Source organism: Tyto alba, unplaced genomic scaffold, assembly GCF_018691265.1.
Source record: "Tyto alba isolate M040663 unplaced genomic scaffold, T.alba_DEE_v4.0 Super-Scaffold_32, whole genome shotgun sequence".
Taxonomy (NCBI): Eukaryota; Metazoa; Chordata; class Aves; order Strigiformes; family Tytonidae; genus Tyto; species Tyto alba.
Window position 1 is genome coordinate 6,435,066 of NW_024881307.1, and position 10,253 is coordinate 6,445,318.

A 10,253-nucleotide genomic window follows, 5' to 3' on the forward strand; every position below is an offset into this window, starting at 1 on the left:
GCTCTGCTCTCTGAGCTTGCCCAGTCATCCCCAGGCCCAGCAGGAGAGCAGGGGGGGGGGCTCTGTCTTCCTGGTGCTGATGTTTGCATGGAGCTTTCTGGGAGAAAAAGGGACTTTGTGATTTCTGCACTCGAACAAGCAGTGTTTCGTTAGTATTGCTGGCCACACCCCTGCAAAATTATCTCAATAGAAATCAAAGCACTGTGGACTCTGAGGGGTTTTCATTTCATTTGGCACTTAAAGAGGAAGAAACAGATTTTGCAAAACATCCATAAGAACACGCTCCATCAGAGTGAAGATTGTGGGACCACAGAGCAGTCTCAATCTTGTGAGTGTTTTGTATTCTCTGCAGTTGATTTGGCTCACAAAACTGGCCCCAAGGCTTTCACTGGAACTGCTCACACAGGTAAAACAGCGCATGCACTCCTATCTACTAGGTAAACATCAGACACAACAACCTATTTTGCCTCCACAGTCCCTGATCAGACACATGTGCCCTTTACATAAAAGATCATGAGCCTGGATTAGATTAATGATGCATACAAGCACTGCTTTTTCAAAACTCAGGTATGAAAGAGTTTGAAAGATTGTAAATAAACTGTCCTTTCTTGGCCAACTGCTTATTTTATCCAGAGAGGCAGAGCACTTATAGACAAGGGGTAAACCATACAAAATCTATACATATTCATCAGCAATATGGATATTTCAGGAAATGAGACAAAAATTTTTAAATGTAAGGATTTATCACCTCGGTCTCTTTTTTTCTGAAGCAATAAGCAGAACTATTTAATTTTCTATCCTACTTGTTAGATGTGTGTCTCAGCAAGGAACTGAAGAGTTGTGTGTTTTATGGCCAATGATCCCAGATTTTTCACCCATTGACTTTTGTCTCTACTTACAGAACTTTGGAAAGTGTCACTCAGAGATATCGAATGCGAGTGATTACCTGACCCGCTGTTACTCACATGAAGATCGATATCTGGAGAAGATCCCTCATGTCTATACCCCCTTGTCAGATCTCCCACAAGATCTTTATCCTCATCATTCTGACATCTCCTTCTGCTGCCCACCTCCCGGTTCCCGGGCTCCTTACATCTGTCCTAAGGAACAGTATGTTTAAAGTGTCAGCACAGCAAAATGAAGAAGCTAATGTTTTTCACTTCTCCTGACCCTGTCACTCAACAACCAAGACCTTTTAGATCCCCCCTTTGCCATTGCTTATTTTATTTATTGATTTTTAAATTTTGGTGCAATTGTAATTGACATGATTAGGTTAAGTATCTGCCTGGCTTGCTAATGCTCAAGGGAACATTCTGCCTTTTCCCACATCTCACTCAGCACTTGCAACTTTCTTTTCTCATCCTGGACCTCCCATATCAAGCTGGCTATGTGTGTGCATGTGTATGTGGGTGACAGCTGCCCTGTGTTGGATGGGATGTGCCCAACCTGATTAAATGTCCGTAGGTTCTCTTGTGTCAATCTGTACACTGTTTACACCAGAGTAGCCAGGTGTAGATTCTTCACAGCCGTTGTTCCAGCTTGTGTGAAGTTTTACAGCACAGCCAGTGCTCAAATCTGAGGCTATAGCATTTGGGTTTTTTTACTCCCTTGGAGAAATTTGTTTCCCCCTTGGCAGTGGGGATAGGAAATCCCTGTTGTGAAGACCAAGCAGCCAAGATTGCTGAACCAAATAATAAGATGCTTATAATGAAAGATGTTCAAAACCAACCCAAGAATAGAGAAAAGGGCTTGGTTTAGGGATTTAGTTTCTGTCCTTTTTCCCTCCTGCTACCAATCCCAATCTCTTGGATTGACTCTTTTAAATCCAGATGGCATGGGGACATATTTTGAAGCCAACGCATCTGGAGAAAGCATCCTTTAAATAACTGTCTTATAACCTGAAACCCAACAGAGAAAAAAAAATAGAAAGAAAAATATTCTCTCTAATTTTCCTTTTGAAAGCCTAACGTGACCCCCCGCTAGCTTTTTCCCCTCTCTTCCTTGCATCTTTTGATTGGAATTTTAAAATGAACTCAGGCAGAATATAAAGAATAAATAATGATTTCAGGTAATCTTCTTGCTCTTAATGAAGGATAAAAGCCAATAGAGGAATCTGGCCTTTTAACTTTTTAAAAAGCATCTTAGTTTTGGGACTACAAGTTTTTTGATATTGGAATGTGTGTGGGTGTGTAAATTCAAACGTGTACATTCCTGTGACCACCAAGTGTTTTAGAGAAGGGAATTTAATGCCACATCACATTTGTGTTCACTTGTATTAGAGGAAATATAAATATAGATATACACTTAAATGTATATAAAAACAAAGAAGAAGAAGAGGAGAAAAAGGAATGAACATCCTGTATAAGAGCTTGGTTTCAAGGATAACTTTCATCTATTTTACCCAGGAGTGGCATAGAAGAGATGACGACTGGGACAGTTCTGAACAAGGGGATATGCCTTTTTGGCAAATGAGCATTTACTTTACTTTGTCCCAGGTTGGGTACTTAGCATTCTTCAGACATTGCACACTTAACATCACTATGGAAATCATGAGGATGTTTGAGCAAAGTACATGTGGGAGGGAGAGATGGGGACCACACCATTATTCTGACGCCCAGACACCAAACGTTTCCATGTGACTTGTACAAATGAAAACTACCATCAAGATGAAAGCCTCCTGGTAAGAGGAGGTATGAATACCATGTTGGATGCTACCAGCCTGGCTCCTGCCATGCCACATGGACTGAGGCACCATTTTATTTTTGTATAACTAAATCTAAACAGCTATAGTTGTTCTATACACTTTCTGTGTTCCCATCACCTGGAGTAGCCTCAAGACTCACCCTGCTTATCCCTCTTCCTCCACAGAGAAGCACATCTGTGTTCACACTACCTCGTGGATTCCCTGCAGGCTAATAAATAGATCTGTATATAAGAGAGGAGTTCATAGTTCAGTTAATTAGGCAATATAGCACCATGTGAGGATGACGCCACATGCATGGATCCCCCTGGGCCCTTGCACGGCATACAGCACACCCTTGGAGAACTGACTCTTCCCATCCCTCTTCCCCTGCTTCCCTGTTGCACCTTGCCACTTTGTGCTTTGTGGAGACAGCATGGTAGCTAGTCACAAAGACAAGATTTTGCCTCTGTGGTGGGAGATCGCTGCACAATGTGGGGAGGTGGTTTCCTGCCAGGACTTGGTTTCCCACTAGACTGACATGTTGTTGTATCTGCTAGGTGACCTGGCTCTGCTTGGCTGGGTGAGGTGGGGATGAAAGGGCACTCAAGCATTTCTTGGCCAAGCTGAAATGGCCAGTACCTCTAACAGGCATAGCAGCTTTCATACGTGCTAGTGCATGGAGCACTCTCATTCCTGGAGGATCAGGGGACTATATAGACATAGCCTTAGAGCATTAAACACAGTTTCTCCAATACCATCCTTTTGGTCTTGACTGATGGAGCCCTTTTGGAGTCATTTGGATTCGCATTTCCTCTGCCAGTCTCTGGAGAATTTAGCCAGTTATTTCCTTACACCAACAGACTCAAGTGCTATGTGTTTTGATTCAGATAATGTATTTATTTCTCTTGTTTTCTTCTCGACATACCTTGGGGTACTTTCTGGTTACCACAGAGCTGGAAATTGAGTGTGCTCTGAATTGAAGCCACAGCCAACACATTCACCCCAGCAAGGGAACCATGTTTTGGAGTCTGCCAAATATCCTTTGGTCACTCTGCTTGGAAAGGTGATCAGGTGCTAGAAAACCAGGGGTCTCTGACATCATGGAATCAACCCAGCACCACTGTCCATGGAGAAAAAGCAAGCAAAGCGTCATTATATGCTTCCCTATGTGCATGCCTATAATAGCAGGATGCTGCCTGCACAGTGGCAATTAAAGTAGATTTGATTGGGAGCATTTACCTAATGCAGTTTCAGACAGATCTAAGAATTTAAATGAGAAGTGGAATATGGTCAGGTCTTCAGATACATAAGGAAACAAGCTAGATAAAATGGCTGTTTGCCAGAGGAGGCAGAGAACAAGTTGCAGGTGGTTTTCTCTGCTGACTGTGGCTGAAGATATGGTGCTTTGATGGGGAAGGGGAAGGCAGATACACAGACTGCAGCATTACAGAGAAACTCTAGTTGCCTTGTGCAGCTCTGCATCTGAGCTGCCCACAGAAGACTGCCACAAAGGGGTTTACCGTGCTTTTCAACAAAGCAAAAGTATTTCAATCCTCCTTAGAATGGAGAAAAGCAAGAAAAGCCTAAATTCAAAGCACTAGTTTGTCGTATGCCAACACACATATTAAGCTTAGTAATGTCTTGGTTCTCTTTGCCTCTTAACATTCTCTCTCCTTAAGAGCTGGGTTGGTCTCAAAAAAATAGCAGTCTCCACACACCACTAAATTCCTTTCTACCCTAAGAAAAGCGGGGAAACCCCTGAAGAAAAAATCCTGAAGAATGAGATAGTGAGGTTCAAGTCCATTGTTTCAGTTTTACAAAGCTGCATTTAGAAATGGTTTTGATTTAGGGCTCTTATTCCTCCCTGTCTTTCTGTACAGTTGCACAATGTTTGCCTAATGACTATTTCTAAACTTTACTGCATCTGTTGCCACGGGTTTAAGACTAGCTTTGCTCCATGATAAATCTGCCCATGTCAGTGGTGACCTTACAGGTGCAGAAATTCTGCTGCAGCAATGATAATGAAAGGCATTTCCCTCCTGCCATGATGTAAAGTAATTTTAAAAGATCCCTTCTCTGGAAACAGAGCCATCCAGTGATGTTGTTGGGGGTTGACTGCTGAACAAGTTGAACAGGAAACTGATGGAGTGTGACCATGCATCCAGTGGGCTTGCAGTATATGTGAGGAACTGGTGTTTTATTTCTGTATCTTACTGATGTGAGACATGAAGCCATTCTTCCCGTTACTGGGGTAAAATGTCATATCTGTGTTCCATATGTTAGTGGCACTGACACAAGAGCTCTTGCAGATGGACAAGACTGATCACAGAACTTAAATAAAAGTGAACTGAAGAATTATAACAACTTCTCTCATAGCTGTGAAACTTGTCTGAGGTGCTTGATCTCTTCCTTTCTCCCAGTGCTGACTTATTCCTGAGTTGTTCATTACATCCATCATTCCTTGCACATTCACACTCCAAAATGTACACACATGGACAGACTCCTGCATTTGCACTGGGCCCCAGGAGTTACTGACTGAGATCTGCCTGTTTGCAAAGGCTGATCTCAGCACTAGATTAACCCGCCTTTCATGTTGTATTGTTCACTGTCTGCAACACTGGTAAGGACATGGGACTTAAAGGCAAAGAGAAGACCAGCGTTCAGGTGATCTGCAAGGCAATGCCTTGTGCACATTACTACTATAGCTCTGCCCTCAGAGCTATATAGATGTAATTATGATGCCCAAGTCCAAGAGAGAGTCTTCTTTCAGTTCATTCATTTTACCTGTTCCCTTTTTGGGAAGCTTCCTGCTAGCTTCCCTGTGCCAGTGGGTGGAATGGATTCAGAGCCACAAACAGCCAGTCTTCTGGGCCAGCGGCTATTTCAGGAAGGTATAAGTGAAGTCATGCCCAGGGGCCCCCTCCTCTCTAGCCCACTTTTCTTGCAAGTGCCGTGATTTCCTCCTGCAGGCAAGCAGCACTTCTAGTTCCATATGTAGGTATACATTGAATGTTTTAAGATGAAAAATGCATTGCGCCTGCTTTTGCTGCAGGGGACTGCTTGACAGCCCCTACCACACTCTGGTGCGCTGCATGTGAACTGTCAGAGAGGGATGGGGAGCCCAGAGACCCCTCCTCTGCCCCATCCATAACGCAGGGGGAAGGAGACTACTCCATCTCTGCCTCTGCTTAATTACACGCTCCACTAGCACCCATGAATCACGGTGCAGTGAGCAGGCAAGCATTGGTGTGCTGGATATTTCCTCACGAGCAGCACATGGTGATCAAATGTACCCAGGTCAGAGAGAAAAACGGGCCCTGCATCAGATGGTGGGAAATGCTCCCTGGTTAATCTGGGATTAGCAATAGCTGGACTCATACGAGAGACAGGCAACAGAATAAAACCCATCTTTAAAGGGAGTCCTCTGGTTAAAAAAGAGTGAAGCAAGCAGTCTGGTGAGAGGGTGGGGGGAGCAGGGGAAGGCGCTGCTGTCTGGGGGGGATTCCCCCGTGGCCCCACGACTGCAGGCAGCACCCCAGGGACAGGTGACCACAGTGATGGCAGCACAGCCCCAGCCCTGCCATGCACCTCCACAGCCCCAGCAGCCTGGCGAGCAGCAGGGTCAGGGCTTCTGCCTTTCCCCACTCAGGGCACTGCTTGCTTTAAGGAGAGACCACACAGGCTGCACAGGGTGCTGGGTGCCAGCCCAGAAATCCTGCTCCCATGGCTAGGGTTTACCTCACTGAACCGTTATGCCTGCCCTCCCTGGTGAGCGTGCCACCATCCCGCGGGGGACAAAGGAGCTATATACAGACAGACACACTGGTGTGTGCGTGTGCAAGCACACATGCACTTATGGGAGAACAGGGCTTCAGCCCAGTCCAGCTGAACACGAAGCTCTTGCTTACTTAGGAGGCGCCCTATCAGACAGATTTGATCAATACAACATTAGGGAATTTTTAGCACAAGCCACTAACTCTGAGAATGAAAAATCCCCAGGATATTTTTTAATAAAAATGCTCCAGTGCACAAGGATAGAGCCTCTGCATCTGGATAAAGACCTTTTGGAAAAATTTAGCCACAGATCTGGGCTAGAAAATGTCAGAGGGCTGGGAGGGGGGGGTCATGAAGGGAGGGTAAAAGGGTCTCTGTCTTGCAGTCAGTGGGTTGAATACAGCCTGCATTAGCAGCAGCCAGAGCTGGTCATTATTGGGTAGGCATTTATTGGATTGCATGAGATAAGCTGTCATGAACATGGCACATTTTGCTGAGAACTCCAGCGTTTCTCTTGGTTGTTTCTCTGAATGGTTCAAGGAGAGCCACATTTTACCCTCAGGGACAATGTGTCCCAGGATAGCATGTAGATCCAAGCACTAGCACAGGATGGTGAAAACAGACTGCTGACAATGCTATCTTGCTTTTGCACAAAGACAAGTTTATCCTGTATTTCTGGAACCTGGCATCTCCCCACAGGACTATATTTATTTTCTGAAGAGGGAAAAAAAATCTGGATTTACTTCCTGCATGACAGTTTATAATACAGGTGCCATTTGCATGGAGGCTCCCACCAATGCCCATCTAGAGCTTCACTCACCTGAGTTGAAAAGGCACACAAACACCGAGGCTAGTATCAGAGACTTTGCACAGTTAAGGTGGAAAAATGCCCGCTCAAACAGAGCTGCTGTGAAACACATCCATTCCTGCTTTTTTTAATTTCCTCACTGCTATCAGATGTGCAAGCAGGGTCAGCACTTAAGGTGAGTTTTGAAGTCTCTTTCTCCAGTGCTGAATGTACTATGATCAGTGCCTCACTCAGAACAGAGTACCTCCTGCTGGGTCACTTTATGTGTATATAGAAATTTATGTATCAATCTATATGTATAAAACTAAAATTACTGCCTCTTGGACTGAACTAAATATATAAAACATATCAAAATACTTATATAGATAAAGAGCTGTTGTTTTATCCTTGGAGCCAGTCACCTTTATAAAGAGCTTTTCATATAGAAGCAAAAATAGGCATGGTGGAGGGCAGACAATATACAAGTATGGAGTGGAGTAGGGGAGCTGCAAATTAAAGGACAGCACAGGAAAGAGCTGCATTAAAGATACCATGTCTCTGCTGTGAACAGGGATAGCTGATCTCTTTTTTTTGCTATGCTGTCATGCTCTATTTTCTTTCCCTTTATGGCGAAAGCGAGGTGAGGTTTTAATGCCTGCCAAGAATGCATCCAGCCCTGTTCCTCTGGGTGCACTACACCATAGGCAGAATGAACTTTCTCCAAGCTTCCTCACACCCCTAGATTCTCCCCTCCCCCTTGCAATCCAGGCTCAAGTACCATCATTTTCATATCAGTACTAATTACATTAATTATTCTCCTCAGTATAAAACTCATTAAGCTGGAATTTATGGTTCATTAATTCAGAGTCAGAGTTCTTCCTCGGTGCAATGGTGTGGGGCCAGGACCATTTCTGTTCTGACTGGGGGCAGGTTCTAATCCTTGTCCTCTGGACACGCTCAGCATCACCTGTTGAAGTGTGAACAAAGTCGTGTGTGCTCATCCAGGGGTATCACACCAGGCAGGGAAAGTGTTTCTGAACCACAGGAGGGCTGGAAAGGTCAACACCCCTGGTGCAGACCCCATGTGAAACGCATTTTTTTACAGTTCAGGGAAGATCAGGTGTGACTAGCAGAGTGAGAACAGCCAAGGGAATACTTGCAGGTGGGCTATGTGCCAGAGTGGATCAGGACTGAAAAGGACATGTTTGGTGGTGTGGAAAAGGCTTGTACGAGTGCTCAAGAGATCTGGCTCCAAGTCTAGTACAGAGTTGCTGTGAGCCTTCAGAAGCCACTCATAGTACAGGACAGAGAGGATTTACACTGCCTGACCTAAGGCAAGCTGGTTAGGTGCATGGACGTAGTCAGGAGTGAGATGCTTCTCTGGAAAGACATCACACCTACTTTGAGGGCTTTAAGCTCTAATCACTCCCTTAACATGCCATGGACTAGAAAGGCCATCCTGGCTTATGCACTTGGGGTGAGAGTAATGCTATGCCAGTGTCCTGTCCTCCAAGTCAGTGCTCCATATGCTTGTTCTTGGGGCAGAGGGGTAAGCCAGTTGTAGAATCCCACCTAGACTTTCTGCAACTCAGAGGTAAAGCTATAATGAGCACTTCCACTCTCATGGGGGATGATGGTAGGAGAGGAGCCCCCATTGTCACTATCTCTCTCAGGAACACCTCTCTAACTAACACTGTCCTTGTCTTTTTCTAAAGAGTAGCCAGGAGTGGTCTTTCACTGGGCCTGATCTTAGAGTGTAAAAGCAGTCCTGGGAATGGGAGGGAAGGAATAAACCTGAGCCTGCCCAGGACATGGGATCCGGCCCATCATGTTTCAGACAAGCCTCCCAAGCTCCCAGGCTTGAGCACAGGCTGCCACAGGAGATGGAAGTGACAGGCAGGCTGACCTCCTAATGGACCCGACTGACAGAGAATCCATTTCCTGAGTGCAGGGCCTCCTTCACACTGCGCAGGTTTCTACTGCGCTCCCTAATTACTGTAATTAAGCAGTCATGCTGAGTGATGTTAGACAGAGAGTTCAGAGTCATTACAGACCTGCAGAAGATGAAACCAGCCCCAGCTTCAGTGTCTGAGCTCTTCTTCGTGATGGTGGTGATGAAGACTGGAGTAGGAGATAGAGCTTTATGACATGGGGTCATGTCATTTTTCACTGCTCTTGGGCCTGCCCTTGTCAAATATGACTAGCACAGGAGGGGACACACCACTCGTATCCCGTCCATTCCCAAGGACCTCTACATCCCTCCATCTCCCAGAGGTGGACAACTGTCCTGAATGGTAGTTCTGAAGCTCTGGCAGGGAAAGGTCATTGTGACTGGCACAGAGATGATAGCAATGCTCGATGCCTACATGTCTATTTTGTCATTTGTCAAGTGTGAGAATAAATATGCAGTCTGATTTGTGCAAGTGAAAAGTCCTGTGGAATAGAGGGGAATCTAATTCCACATTATTCACTTGGTATCCACCATTTTATCTCTTTTCTGGTTCCCTTTAGCTAGGAGGTCTGAGGTAAGTACATCAACCCCATGGTCATCATGGAGTTTAAATCTATTTCCCTATGGTTTTATACAGCAGCCTGTTTAGTTGAGAAATGGCCTTCCCTAAAGCGCTTGCTGACAATAGCAGAGGACTAAACTGAAGACAACCTTTTTAATCCCACAGCTGTACTCTCTCCCTCCTCAACCTTTTTTTCCCTTGAGGGCACCCAGTGTTTTGCAGACCTACTTCTATTCACAGAGATAGTGAGACAGACTGTGTACAAGAGACAACAGCTAAGTTCATATACAATTGGCATCTAATTCATTCCTTCGTGAATGTGAAAATCAATATTGTTTATAGAATCCACAAAGACTTTTCAATCGGTCAGTGTCCTTGTTAAGTTCGGTTTTGGCTGCCAAAAGATCCTTTCAGGAGGAGATTCTATGAGCAGAAGAAAGAAAATAATGATTCCCACTTCTCTAATGAACCCTGAGAAGTCTCTCGACTTCTCCCC

The 10,253-nt window shown here is 45.0% G+C and overlaps 1 protein-coding gene across 3 annotated transcripts in view; it reads left to right on the forward strand.

Moving 5' to 3' along the window:
• NECTIN1 (nectin cell adhesion molecule 1) overlaps nt 1–5,051 on the forward strand; it is a 107,889-nt gene extending 102,838 nt beyond the window's left edge. Inside the window, exon 11 of one of the 3 annotated variants that reach the window (XR_004407892.2) lies at nt 902–958. Coding sequence is in view for 1 of the 3 variants with exons in the window: in XM_032998256.2 (XP_032854147.1) it covers nt 902–1,120 (219 nt within the window). In the remaining 2 variants the exon portion in view is untranslated. Of the gene's footprint in view, nt 1–901 lie in introns of all 3 variants that reach the window. The other 2 variants (XM_032998256.2, XM_032998258.2) reach the window with 2 other exon arrangements.
• The last annotated feature ends 5,202 nt before the right edge of the window (nt 5,052–10,253 follow it).